General features: G+C 39.6%; 1 protein-coding gene across 8 annotated transcripts in view; it reads left to right on the top strand.

Annotated features, from left to right (window-relative positions):
* Positions 1-698: 698 nt before the first annotated feature.
* The window catches only part of tyw1 (tRNA-yW synthesizing protein 1 homolog (S. cerevisiae)), a 45484-nt gene continuing 31920 nt past the window's right edge, over positions 699-14262 (top strand). For 6 of the 8 annotated variants that reach the window (XM_067507905.1, XM_067507906.1, XM_067507907.1 and 3 more), the window contains exons 1-8: positions 699-838; positions 1093-1220; positions 1333-1461; positions 1607-1708; positions 3694-3888; positions 4043-4333; positions 6170-6286; positions 13379-13511. In XM_067507905.1, the coding sequence (XP_067364006.1) occupies positions 775-838; positions 1093-1220; positions 1333-1461; positions 1607-1708; positions 3694-3888; positions 4043-4333; positions 6170-6286; positions 13379-13511 (1159 nt within the window). In that variant the 5' untranslated portion in view covers positions 699-774. The remainder of the gene's footprint in view (positions 839-1092; positions 1221-1332; positions 1462-1606; positions 1709-3693; positions 3889-4042; positions 4334-6169; positions 6287-13378; positions 13512-14262) is intronic. The other 2 variants (XM_067507909.1, XM_067507903.1) reach the window with 1 other exon arrangement.

Consider the following 14262-nt stretch of genomic DNA (forward strand, 5'->3'; position numbering starts at 1 on the left):
GAGGGCCCCCAAAAGTACAGTCAAGCCCTATGCCTGCCCCCCTATGCATATGATCTGCAGAGAGTGTTTGCACTCTGCTATTAGATTCGTTTCTGCTTTGTTTCTGTCTGCAGTGTAAACCACTGGAGGAGCTGTGGTGTGTGTAGCCCTTTGGATGTCCTGCTGAACAGTTGCAGCAGCTCTTGGTGCTATTGGAAGCATCTGTCTTCTCTCAATATGATGTTTTACCAGGGCTCATCCCAGTTGCTACGGTGTTCAAACTGAAGCAAAATACATTTAATGTGTAATCTAAGTAAGTTCATTTATATTTTCATTACTGTAGAGTCTGACAGTCATCAAGAGCATGCATTAGGCATGAAAGAAAACTTTGACGAGAGTCTTTTGGAACACTGGACAAAAAAATTTAATAAACAGTGCCTTGAATAAGCCGGCATTCAAATATAAATAAAATCACATATGTCAAAAACTCAACCTAAACGTGAAAACATGGGTCTATATTGTGCAATATACTGAAATAAATTAGAAGAATTTAGTAATGTGTTAAAAACACATTTCTGGCACATCTTTATTTCCTATTATTGGATGTACACATGGATAGTCCATTATTAAGCATATGTTCATTAATGACCACAAAATGTATTAGATTTTTGCAGAGTCGCTCTATACAGAAATACAAAGAAACTACACTTCCCATCATGCTCCTCGACAAAACAACATGGTAGCACACATAAGCAGGTGCTGAGGACTCGGTATTTTAACGTACCATTAGCAGCAATGCTGAGCTTTTTTGTGTTTACTTTGCTTTTCATAAGTCGCCTGTGTGCCTCGGATACTAAAGGTGAGTTTATTAAATTTGGTAACGGAAGTTAAAAATAACTTTACGATAGGTTTTAGCAAGCGTTGCTAACATAGCTAGCTAGCACGTACTGCTAGCCAGCCAACTTGCTGTAGGTTAGCTACTGCATGGTGACATTTGATCATGTTTTTACAGTTTAAACCATTGTTCCTCCATATATATTATATTTGCACACCTTTTATGCATATGCATATTTGGATACAAAGGACCCAGTTCGGTGTCATTTCTTCCTCCAGTGTCTAAGAATGCCCTGGGTCCTGGCGAGAGTTACTTCATGTCGATATGGCACAACAGGCTGTACTTGTACACAGCTGCTGCACTTGTCTTTGGGATCTGGTTCTCACTGAAGGTAGCACTGAAAAAGGTGAGCTCCTTTTATTTGTGTGTAGACTTGTAAAGCGCATTTTGTGTGTTTAGACACTGCTCTCAGTTTTACATTGTGTGTTTATGGCTGTCTTTCCCAACATGCTTTTTAGAGAAACGTTCCCAAACGTGGCCCCATGGTCTACGAAACTGTAAAGAACAATGAACCCACTGTCAGTGACAATGTGGTTCATGTGTCTGGAGTTAAAATCTTCTATGGTTCCCAAACTGGAACAGCAAAGGTAAATTATTTTTCACTCAGTAATAATGTTAACAAGGTGATTCCTTAATACAGATGGTTAATTCAAGGCAACACCAGACAGACACTTGGAATTTAATGTTTTAAGAGGTCTGACAAGCACCAATTGAAATTCTTCCTTTGTTCAGGGCTTCGCAAAAGAGCTGTCAGAAGAGGTGATGGCTCTGGGCTTTCCAGCTGAGGTGGTTGACATGAAAGACTATGATCCAGATGATCAGCTTGCTGATGAGGTAAGCCAGGTCCGAAGAGAAGAATACTTTTCCTCTGTAGTAAAGGTGAGCAAAAAGATGAGTGCCAGGGGACCCTCAGCTTGAAAATGAGTAAAATACTGTGTAATTGAGTAAGATCCTAACTCCCACTTTTAGAGCTGCTCCTCGGGGCTTAATGCCTAATTGTTACATTGTATAAAAGAAGTGCATAATAATGCATTAATTAATTGCTGCAATTCTCGTAAGAGGATATATACTGTATTAAGAAGTCGCTCTGGGGTGTTAATTAAATCAGTAAAATGTAATCTCAAGCATTTTAAGACCCTAAACGTGTATATACACATACAAGAATTAATTAGAACAGAGTTAATCCAAGTATAATAATTCATACTTATTACTTTTTTCACTCGAAAGCTTGAACAAACTTCACTGTAAGCTTCAAGTTCTGTTATGTTGCAGCTTATTCTTTCTCTCATTTTTCTTTCGATTCTTCAAAGATCTTGCTCCGAGGACCGTTTCTTTTTCTTTTTGTTGTTGTTGCACTAATACCGCTCAGCTAAGAGAAGATGGATTATTTTCCTTAGCATTTGCTTTAATTTTTTTTGTTGGCACAGGCACAGTGTTGTGCATTGAGAGATGAATAGGAGATTGGTTTTCTGGTACACAGCAGGAGAGAAATCAGCTATTTATTTAGTGCGACAAGGTATACATTTTTTTAGTGATGGGAAATCTCCACAAGAGAAATGACCGCTGGCACCAGTCCCTCTCTTGATGCACCTGCTCCACTCAGGGACCATCAGTCAGAAGACCCTGATTGGAACCTTAGACATGAGACAAGGCAACTGCTTCTCTCCTTAACATTATATCTGCTCAAACATTAAAAACATCTAAGCATTTTGTAACTCCAATTAAAGATTTTTGAAATATTCTCATGGAAAAATACTCCATTTACAGGTTTTAACTACACAAATAGGAGGTTTCCTACTTTACAATAACACCTCTTCTCATTGTATATATGCTGTAAGTTAGAAGTCTGCAAATTACACTTCATTAAGGTGATTATTAAACTGAGATTATCTTCCAAAACATTTGTGAAAACCTTTGAGTTTTGAGGCAAGCACAGAGAAAGCTTCCCTGTGTATATGTTGTGTAGAGGCATAGTGTTTTTAGACTGTTCTTCTATATATCTCATGAAAGCCTGGAAGGAATTTCATTACATCTGACACAGTTGTCCACCTCCATGAACTGATTAGGTCAAGTTCACTATGACCTCACAAAATGGGTTGTAGTTATTACACTCACAAAAGTTCATATGCTGATCATGGCCCCATTTTACACACATGTCTAAAGGGATATAATTTTGACAAGATACACATGCTCCACATGTTTCTTACTGGCAATTATTTAATAGGATAATACTTTAATACTTTTTAATTTGCCCCAAAAATGCAATCATTGTATTTTAGTTTTCAGTACATTACATTATTTGGCCTGCACTAGTAAAAAGCAAATTAGAAACACTGTTTAGGAGAAATATAAAAAGGATATCAGGGATCCCCGATGCCCTAACTCTGATTATGGAAACCATGGGTCTTGTTTACATGACAGTTAAGGAATTACCTTAATTAAGGAAACTAATTGTAGCTGGGTTATTAAGGCACATGGTAACAAAGTCACTGTTTTCTTATTTGGATTCAATGTAAAAAGATTTTTCTGCTGCCCATCACAAGTCAGCAGATTACTTGGGTTAATAATGTATATTATAGCATTTGTATTGGAGACTGTGTGCATATTGGCAAGTTTCTCCAGGACGAACCTGTTCGTCTGTTCATGGTTCTTTGTTAAAGTGTATTTTTCTGGCTTGGACTTACCGGCAATGTGTACAGTTTCCCTGTTGTGGTACGTTTTGTTCTGCACTTTAGTGGTCAGAAATGAATTTTTCTTGAATTTGAATTTGAATTTAATGATGTTTAATTAATGACCTCACTGTGTCCATCTCCAATCAGTGCACAAGTAAGTCGGTCTGCGTGTTTCTTGTGGCCACATACACTGATGGACAGCCCACAGAGAATGCGGAGTGGTTTTGCAAGTGGCTGGAAGAGGCATCCATTGACTTCAGATATGGGAAGACCTTCCTCAAAGGCCTCAGATATGCTGTGTTTGGCCTTGGAAACTCTGTCTATGTTGGCCACTATAACACAGTGAGTTTTAGTTTCAATTCGTCTTCAATTCTATCAAAGTAATGATGCTGCTGTAATCAGCTGAATATTATCCACAGCTACAATTTGTGAAACATAATCCATGCAGTTAACTAAAGCTATGACCAAACCTTTCTAACCCACCTTCTCTCTGTAGGTGGGTAAAAACGTAGACAAGTGGCTTTGGATGCTGAGTGGCATGCGCATCATGACCAGGGGAGAAGGAGACTGCAATGTGGTGAAGAGCCGCAATGGGAGTGTCCAGGCAGATTTCCTGGCTTGGAAGGTTAAGTTCCTGAACCGGCTGCAGGTCCTTGCCAAGGGTGAGAAGAAGAGCTGCGGAGGGAACTGTAAAAGTGGAGGCTCCTGTAAGAACAACAAGAAAGATGGGCGGGCAGAGGAGAAGGAGAAAGCAACTGTGCAGAATAACAGCTCCGAGGTATTGACAGTGAGTTTTTGATTGGATACTATAAACAATACTTTACTTTTAGAGAAGTCGATTTACCTAAAAGTATTGATCCTGTTCAGTCGTTTCTGAGCAAAAATTACCAGCTCGTGGGTCAATATTCTGGCCTTGTATAATGAGGACTCCTTCTGCATAAGGGGAAAGACCAATAATCCTTTGGGCCTTAAGCATCATAACTCTGTTGACTTATTATATTATATATTAATAATCTGGTTTAACTGAAGTTACCAACATATGTTTTTGATCAATTGAACTGGTCACACCTAACGATTTAAGAGCTAAATAGTTAAATGTGTTGGACTGACAGGCCTATGAGCTCTGTGTATTATTCTGCTTTGTGTGTTTTTCGTGTGCTTTCTTCATTCATCAACTTTCCTCTAATGGTGTCCTGATTGTAAACGTCACATGTATGACAACTTTGTCAGTTACATCTCTGCTTGTTATTATTGGACGAAGAAGCTGTGTAATAAGCATCCAGAGATCTACCTTTCTGCCTAACCATAACAGATAGGTATTTGCTATGGTTTACAGTTTAGTCAGTTCTTAGTTATTAAGAAAAGTTCCTTACAACGTGAAATATGCATATAATATACATTTTAAACATCTCTTTTAATAGGCAGGACTTGCACTGATCGTTCGAGTGGATTCACAGCCTCATTAATTAGTTGTTTAATTTGTTCACCGTGCACGGCTACGAGAATCCACAGCTGCAGGATCCTGCAGAGAGCAGAGATTGATAATTCCCCAAAAAGGAGAAAAATGTATCATAGTAAAGTGCAAATGCAATATTGCTCTTAAAGATCTTGCAATCAGATTATTCTCCATATCTTTCAGCCTAATCATGACACAGCCTATTGTTCCAGGCTTACTTCTACCTAATGCACTGTTGGATAGACTTCAGGCTGGACTCCCATGTGAATACGAGGAGAAATAAGGCAGAGAAAGTGTGTGGCTGATATCTAATTAGGAAGTTTCAAATGGCTTGTGATGATGTTTCTTTAGAAGAGTTCTTTAGCTATCCAAGCTGCTCTTTACACAGAGTGTGTGTATGTGAGTTGAAATGATCAGGCTAATGGCTTCATGTTGCACTCCCAACAATGCAGTTGAAGTCAGATGGGGATTCCAAATGTCTCAGGAAGTGCAATGTTGGGGCACAGATGTTATGAATGTTCAAGGGGAGCATGATGTTAGAAAAACACTCCGCATGGTGCCCATGCAATTTATCATCTGTTGACAAAAATATGAAAAACACTTTTTTTTTCTTATCCCTCCAAAAAGGTTAGTGCAGTTACGAGCACAGACCTATATCCACATGCACATACTAACAGCTTTCATATGCATCACAGCACACACAGATGACCGGTTGTCATGGTAGCAGGCACCTCAGAGCCAGTTCTAGCTGTGACTTCTTCCCCTCAGTCTGCAACAGTCACTGCACTCAGCAGAGGTGACGGGGTGGCTGAGAACTGTGGTGAGGGACAATCATTGTGATTTATCTACCACTTCCAGCACTCATTCTTTTTATTTTACTGCTGCACATGTAGGCAGAGGCTTTGACTCTGGGCCTGCATTGTGATAAATCCAGTGAAACTCAATAAACATGCACACGGTTTTCTTTTTTTAATCAGGCACCCGAGGAGAGATAATGAAGTACAGTTGATGTGCATCAAATGGGGTCAATCACAAAAAAGTTTTAAATTGGTTATTGTTTGGGCCGTTTATGAATCTCTCTGGAGAGTAATTTACATTTTCCAAACAGTTATCTGTCTTACATCCTCAACTTTGTTTTGTACACCTTTTTCCTGTGTTTTGTTTCAGGAGGATCTGGTGGAATCCAGCAGTGATGAGTCTGGTCTAGAAGATGAGAAAAAAATCGGTTCTGTGGTTGACATGGAGGATCTGGGAAACATTGTGAGCAACGTCAAGAAAACAAAGGTCAGACTGCAAGGACTTGAACAATGACAACACTTTTAGTTATGAATATGTCTTCCTCAAAAAAAATTCTCAGTCATCATCTGTCAACAAGTAAGCTGATGGTGGAATGAACTTAGTTAATCTGTGCCACTTTCCCCTGCCATTAAAGCCGTTACAGGAACCCGAGCATTAAGATATGTGTCTTCCTGCCTGTAAATACGAGGTAGATGCACAGTATTTATATTACAGTTGGGAAGTTGTTAAATTATTTAAACTGAATCTTCTAATATGTATATTCCAGCATGTTTATTTTGTGTATTTCAATGTTAAGGTCTATAAGCAGGCACCGTTGTGGCATTTAAGCTTATGTGTTGCGTAAAGGGGGGAAAAAAAGTGGTATCGCTGGAAGAAAAGTAGCAGATGGGTTGATAGACACCAGACCCCAGCAGGCGGGAAGCAGAGGCTTGCATAATAGCGAGTACGCCCACTTCACAGACTTGTGAGGAATGTGAAGTGCCTCAAGAAAAGCTTAAAAAATGGGAAGGGAGATGAATTGTCAGTCCGTTTTTTTTAATGCATTCGTTTAAGGGCCTGGGCAAAGTTGGGAGTCTTGACAGTAAAGGTAATAGAAGGAAAATAAATGTATGTATCAGGCCCTGTAATGTACCTGTTCTTTGGAGTGGAACATCACCGGGGAAAAGTCCTTCTCTACCTCAGATCAGAGTAAAAACAAGAAATCTAGACATGAAACGAATACATTAAACAAAATGCCCCCAAGGTGTTTCAACCCTTCAGAAATAAACATCTTTTGCTTTGCAAACTAGTTGCTACGACTAAGGTGCCGAAGTAAAACATTCCTGGGACCTGACGGGTCAAAATTATAAATGACATGTCCTCCATGCTGAAGAGGTGGACGACCATATGATCTTATGTGATGCTGCGGGGCGCGTTAGTGCACACAGCACTGGTTTCACGTCTGTGAAGGCACCATAATGCTGAATTATGTATGCAGGCTTTGCAGTAACAAAGCTGCTCCCGAAATTTGTAATAAAATTGTAATGAAAGTGTCCATGTATCACACAGACACAGGACCAGCCTTCAACAACAGGTTCTCCCAGGGCTGTCCTTTCATTCGTGACATTAATATTACAGTATGTTACGTGTTCGCTCTGGGTGGATTGGACAGGTCGTTTTGTAAGCCCCACACAGATGTGTCATACATCATAACACAGGAAGTTAAAGAGACATCCGCTGATGACTTCAGGAGCTTGGCAAGCTACAGTGTGAAGAACCAAAATTAGTTTTAAAAAATTCATGAAGTGTTATGGTTTAGTTTTTATGAGGAAGCAATGGGCTCCAATCGTCATTCGGTTCCCCGAGGATATTCACCTACAGACCCAGGCAGCGACTTCATGAGGTGACTTCCAGTTCACCTGCTGAAAATGTATTTGCATGCCATCATCCTGGCAGCCAAATCTTTAGCTGTGTGTCTCTGGCAACATGATAGTGCTGTTTTTGCATATTGTGGTCTTACAGAGCAAGAAGTGCAAGATGCAAATAGTATTTTACATTAAAAATGTGCTATTGCCAAGGGACGACAAATATTTATCCAAGCTGCAACATAAGCGTGAATAAGGAAAAGAAGGGCTTTTCGCCTGACTGGAATCTGTTAGTAAGCTTATTAACACTATGGAAGGAGCTGATACTCCGACGTTTATCTGTTTAGTTTCCCTCCCTATTATTAACCTAGATATTGTAGTTTTCCTTTTAATTTCAGGCTCAATAAAGTGTCTGTGTCGGTTTTAATAAAAGAAGCTGGGGACCAACCAAGGGTTTCAGGCTGCTTGAGGTATCCCTCACTAGAACTGCAAGTGGACCGTGACTTTCTCAGTCAGACCACTAGGGGATGACAGAGACCCTCAGTTGTAGGCAGCTCAAACCTCTTGTCAACCACTTGCCTTTGACAGAGCTGCAGCCTCCGACATTTAACACCACGCTGTTATTTGACTTACAGAGCTGCCTGCATAAAGTCTCTGTGCACAGCAGCAAGATGGACACTAAACAGACATTATTACATTTCAATCTGTTTTTAACCACACAGAGGCTAAACCTTCCTGACTACGTGTTCATGCTCTTTGAGTATGTAACTGTTCTTGTGCCGTTTGTCCTTGATTATGTCGAGTCAAATAAGTAATATAGCTGTAGATACTGGCTTCTGGCTTTTAGTTCTGAGTGCATTCTTCTGTGGCTGCTTTCAAGACATTTAGATTTTTACTGACACAGATGCTGGTCTGTTTTCACTTTCCGTATTTTACAAGTTTATAGTGTCTTCTTTGCAATAATGAATCTTATTTGTTTACTTGTCCAATTTGATATATTCATTACACCATTACATAACCCCATTAGGACCACAGAGATCATGACCTTACAGTAATCATCAGCACATTTCCCTTCATTGGTATTATGTAATTGGATATTGTCAAATTATTTGTGTTAGCACTTGACTGATAAACCAGTCTTGCCTATCTTTGACGTATTGGTGTACAGTATACTGTTGTGTATGTCAGCCAGTAAATGACAAGAAACGGAGGTGTAGAAACGTTCCTTTGAACAAGTTTAAGGCGAATTGTTCAGGGTTGCCACAGGAGATCACTGGTCCGCATGTTGGTTTGGCACATTTTTATGCCGTATGTCCTTCCCGATGCAACCCTCCCCAATTCCCACCGCGCTCTGGACCAGGACTTGGCAATGCGCGGCTGGGGCTGGGGATGGGAATGGGCGCTTAGGGGTTCGGTGTCTTGGTCAGCAAAACCGGGGGGAAACCTCTGACTCTATGGTCAGCGGGCAGCCACTAAACCAACTGAGCCACTAAGGGAGCTTCCTAAAACTTAATTTTAGCATTAATGTTCTAGGTTGTTCAAAGGTAAGGTCATTGTCATATTTCGTTTCATATCTTTGTGCTGCGTTTCTTTAGTTTACCGGTCAGTCTTGATTCTGCTGTTATGGATCTTTGCTGAACTTGATTCTATAATGTGTTTTCTTACAACACAAATTCATTTTAAGGAAGCAAGATCATTAATTTTTAAAATGCCACTGAGGATGCAAAAGTCTCAAGAAAATAACAGATTTTACAGTATTGCTTACTAAGTTCTTTCTCTGAACTGGTCATTTACTTTGTAATGAGTTTTTCTTGGTTGCAGCCTTTTGTGATTTTTAAACCCATTACATCACATAAACAGCTTGGAGTTACTACGAACAAATATCACATCTATCAACTAAGTTTCCTCATTCAACCCTAAATGTTTTTTTGCCATCATTCCTGTTGGTTGATGGAGGCCAACCCCCCCAACCACAGACAAAACAGAGGGATGTAGAGCTAAATATGGCACAAATGGATTTGTCTGTATTGATGTCAGTGGTGCTTACAGTCAGGCAGGAGTGATGATGATGAACCTGATGAGTACATCTTTCCCACTACTGTTTTTCTTTTTTTCTCTCTCTTTTTTTTTCTTCTTCTTCTTCAAATGTACCCAGTGATAAACTGGTAGGCAGGCAGGCTGTGATTGGCTGCCAGAGCTCAGAGCTCATACTGCTCAGTCTTTGTCTTTATCACTATTTGGCTGTACTTTGATTTGTATTTTGCCGAGTGCCACTAAGCTTCATTTCCATTGGTGCTGTAATTGATTTTTAGCCTCTTAACGTCGTCCTAAGAGGCGTCTGTTTCTGCTGGAGCGGTGCATTTCACTCTGCAGGACTGTTGCCAGGAGTTAGTGTGGAGTGGATCTTTAACCCGAAGCAGCTGCACAGCTTTCTGGGCAGAGTTTTGATGCTTAGTGTCAAGTGGAAAAAAGCAGGAGGTGATGCTATTACTATGATTTAAAGGGCTGTTGTGTCGCCACTTGAGCCTGTTGAAAACCTTATTGACTGAGCCTGGTAAATATGTGTCATTTAAGTGATTATCAGGTTACACACTGATAATTCTTAGCCTACACATCTTAAGTTGAGTAGTATCTATGGTGGGTTTTACAACTGGGTTTGTTTTATAATATTAGTTTCTGTCACCAGCTCTGACAAGATGTAGACATCTATTAAAAAATATGACGGAGGTAGACCTTTTTTTTTTATTTATTTATTTTTTTTTTTGCAAATGTGCAGCACTGGGGATAAAGGGTTATTTAACCTGCATTTCGACATTAGAAAGGCAAATATTGAATTTGTGTTCTTTTTCTTGTATCTTTTGTATTTTATCTCTTCTTCTTTTATCCCTTCCTATTTGATCTCTCTTTCAGCATGTACCTTCCTATTTATTCTTTGATCATTTGCTTTCTGTGTGTGTCACTCCTGCATTGTCCATCCGCATCAGCCCCATGGCGCATCAATGGTTCTAGAGCACAACATGATGCTGTGACATGTCCCAGTTCTGTTAGTCCAGGCAGGCCCCGGCATGACTGGATGCCTGTGAGCTCTGAAGCGATGGTGAAGGCTGACCAGTCGGATACCAGAGTCTGGGACCAGATGAGTTTCTAGAGCTGCACTAAAACACCACAGGGACAGATTGGTGCACTGTTGGCTGCGTGCTGCATGTGCTGTCAAAATTAGCATTTTACGGATGCAGTAAGTGAAAGTGCAGATTGTGCTGGCTGAGTTTGGCAAACTAGTTCCATCTTACTCGGGGGGCTTAAGTTGCATGTTACAGATATTTGATCTGTAGTTTAGATATCTGGCAAACAGTTATATAAGCCACATGCTCTTGGCTGATGATACATTGTGTTGTCATACAACTACACTGATAACTGAAATAGCGCATGGTTCAAAATTAAACAGTAAAGCAACACCCTCATAATTTGCAGGGAGACTTAAAAAAAAAAGTTTATTTATTCAGTTGAGCTGTTGAGAATAGAGCTGCTTGTCTGATGGTCTGTCACTGGTTGCTATGAGTAATTTGAATAATCAGTTGTAGTTGTGGACATTGTTGGTTAAGTGGATCCAGACATGACCTCTGCAGCACAGGCAGGGCCTGAGGAAATCTTCATATGTTCAGTGTCCCTTTTAATTAATTTATTTTTTTTTAAACAAGTTTGTGACACCAAAAGCGGAATAAATCTGCGGAGTACAATGTGCATCTTAAGCTATCACTAGCATGACATCAAAACCCAGTTGCTGTGCTCCTTTAGATATTAGTCATTATCAAGTTACAACAAAAGAGAAGCTGCAAACTATTTAAGCACAAATTAAACAAAGAACCCGACTCAAAACGTTTTAGGGGTCAGTTCCTTTGTACTGCTGCCAGTGCTGTTCAGTGAGTAACTTTAGAGGAGGTGTCAACAGCATCTTTCCCAGAGGTGAGGTGTTATGCTAATATATGGTTTTCAATGGACCCACAGATTTAGTTGTCATAGAAAACAGGAAAAGTCCTTTTGCATTTGCAAATGTTTTTGCTTGAAAACCAACGAGCTCCAACGAGCATCCAGTCAAGTAGTTGATCATTTTGTAGATCAAAAAGCTGACAATTGACGATTTCACCTTTAGGTTTATAATCTTACAAATACAAATTGTCGCATGACAAAAGAAAACTATATTAGAATTCGAAAACGTTGTTACACTTTCAATAACACTGTAATAAATGACGGTGTGAAATCATGGAGATGAACACACAGAGAATTTTCACCTGAGTCTGAAGCTTGACCAGGATTTACAGAGCTTTATAGTGAGTTTCAGGTCAGTAATTAACTGTCTGACCTGCTGTTTCACTCTTTTGCTTGACCCTTACTTCTCCCATAATGTTGCTTCTTGCAAGAAAACTCTGTAAAGACCCACTTTGCACTACATGCTTGGCTTCAAACAGCAGACAGACACAGGTAAAGACTTATTAGAGCTGTGTGTAATCTGGAGATCACTGACTCCAAAGTTGAAGGAAATTATTGTGGATTGTTGGGAAAAGATGTGAATAGCAAATGTGTGAGAACCAATGGAAATTTGGTCCATAATATATTTACCAAGTTAATAAAAATGTCATATATTTAGATCATTTAGAGCCAATGAAACATAGGTCACAGTTGGTGCCCTGCAGTGAAATGTAAAGGAAGCAGTAAAGTGTTGCTGTTCTTCAGTAATACACACATTTGAACATTTGTCAATGTTCACTGACAGAGTATCAGCCTCTTATGAGCAGCGCTGTGCTCAGAAGGTTACATACAGGTCCCTATAGACAAGCTGAGGCAATGGCAGCAGTACAGTAATTGGGTGGAGCTGTCACTTAACATGGTTAATGTCAAAGGAAAATGCTCCATCATTTCTTTCTAAAATGCAATACCTGCAAACCCTTCGCCCTGGGCAACGTTTCTACCAGTTTTTAATCAATCTTCTGTTGCATCTGTAGACAACATATCTCTGATATATTTAGATTTATGCTGTACACTTCAATAATGTAATCCTGGCCTTAAGGAAGTTGTTTTGTCTTTCGCGAATAGGCTGCAGCAACTTAAGCTACAAAACAAGACAGCTGCTGTTGTATAGAGTCAAAGTGATTGTTTTATTCAGCTGTGGCCTTATTTTTATTTTTTTAATTTTTGATTTATTTCCAGAAAGTTTGAAAACCAACAGACAGGTTGATTCCCCTAATTCGAAAATGAATGTTTCATGGTTCCTTAGAGATGCCTCTGGACTTTCTTGCATTTCACTTTGGCCTGGGCTTAAGGAAGTCATTTTTCTTTGTAGTCTTGCATCCTGCAGTAAGTTAATCTAGCTGCAGTTCAAGACTTTTATTTATTGCAGGGAAGGGATGAATGGACGGGGAAGACAGTGTCTAACACACTTCTCTATTTGTCAGTGTTCTTCTGTAAGGAACCTGAAACTCCTTAGTTTCACCCTGTTATTTGATGCTTTATCAAGTTAGCAGAGTAATAATGAAGTGTTCTGCAACCAGGTCTGAACACATGATACTGCAAAACGTTGACTCAGTTTATGCACTGATTTACCAGGTGATGACAGTGTGCTCAAGTAGACACTTTACTTTAATAACATCTTCAGTTGAGATGACATTGTTGCACAGCTGACTCTTAAACACATCTCTTGAAACAAACCAATTCTATCTGAATTTGGTGTCTGCCACAGAGCAAAGAGGAGGATCGAGCAGCCAGCCAGATGGTGAAGCTATCCAAGTTGAATGGAGTGATGACATTAGAAGATGAAGAGGAAAGAAGAGAGATGATCACCCCAGCCCTTAGAGAAGCACTGACAAAGCAAGGTAGGTAAAAAGGGGGATGAAGACTGGTATAAAAATTATACATTAGAGAACAAAAATACATTAGAAGCAACCCTAAACAGAACATTTCAAAAGAACATCTGCTAAGTGTCACAAGTCAGTGTAGATAATAAATTTACATTATCTAGTTGCATTGCTTAGCAATAAAAAATTATATTACAAGTGCCAGCAGCTGCTGTCATCATACCATTAACCTTGCTAGTTCACCAAGGGTATTGAAGTTATAATTGACTCTAGGATTTATTTATTTATTTTTTAATTCAGCAGAAACTTTAGTGAGCACTCATGCAAAATATCAGTGTGTGTTAGGTACATGTATTTATCTATTTATGCTGAGAGTATTCACCCATTTTCACAGTCACTGATAGAGGTCTTTATGTTCTCAAACTCAATTTACTTCCAGTAGCTAACAACCGTGTTTATATATATTCTCACACATCCTCTGATCTCTGATTTGGGCATTACGGTGTATTATGTTAAAGTTATGCAGATGCGGAAATTGCATCCTTTTGGCAGAGAATTCAGTTAGTTAAAGCTGCTCATAGGTGCAGCATGAAAACTGTGCACCTGGGGAATGTTTGTCTAATGGCAGTTAATGATGCAGTGCAGTCCAATTACCCTCTCTGCCTCCTGCCATCCTCAGGGTCTACTCCAAAGAGTTTTACTCGTCCCCACCCACGCCAAAACATCAGCAAAACTAGCTGAGTCCAACATGGCAGTGTTCTTAAAGTAC

The sequence above is a fragment of the Channa argus genome, chromosome 6 (genome assembly GCF_033026475.1).
Source record: "Channa argus isolate prfri chromosome 6, Channa argus male v1.0, whole genome shotgun sequence".
Lineage (NCBI taxonomy): Eukaryota > Metazoa > Chordata > Actinopteri > Anabantiformes > Channidae > Channa > Channa argus.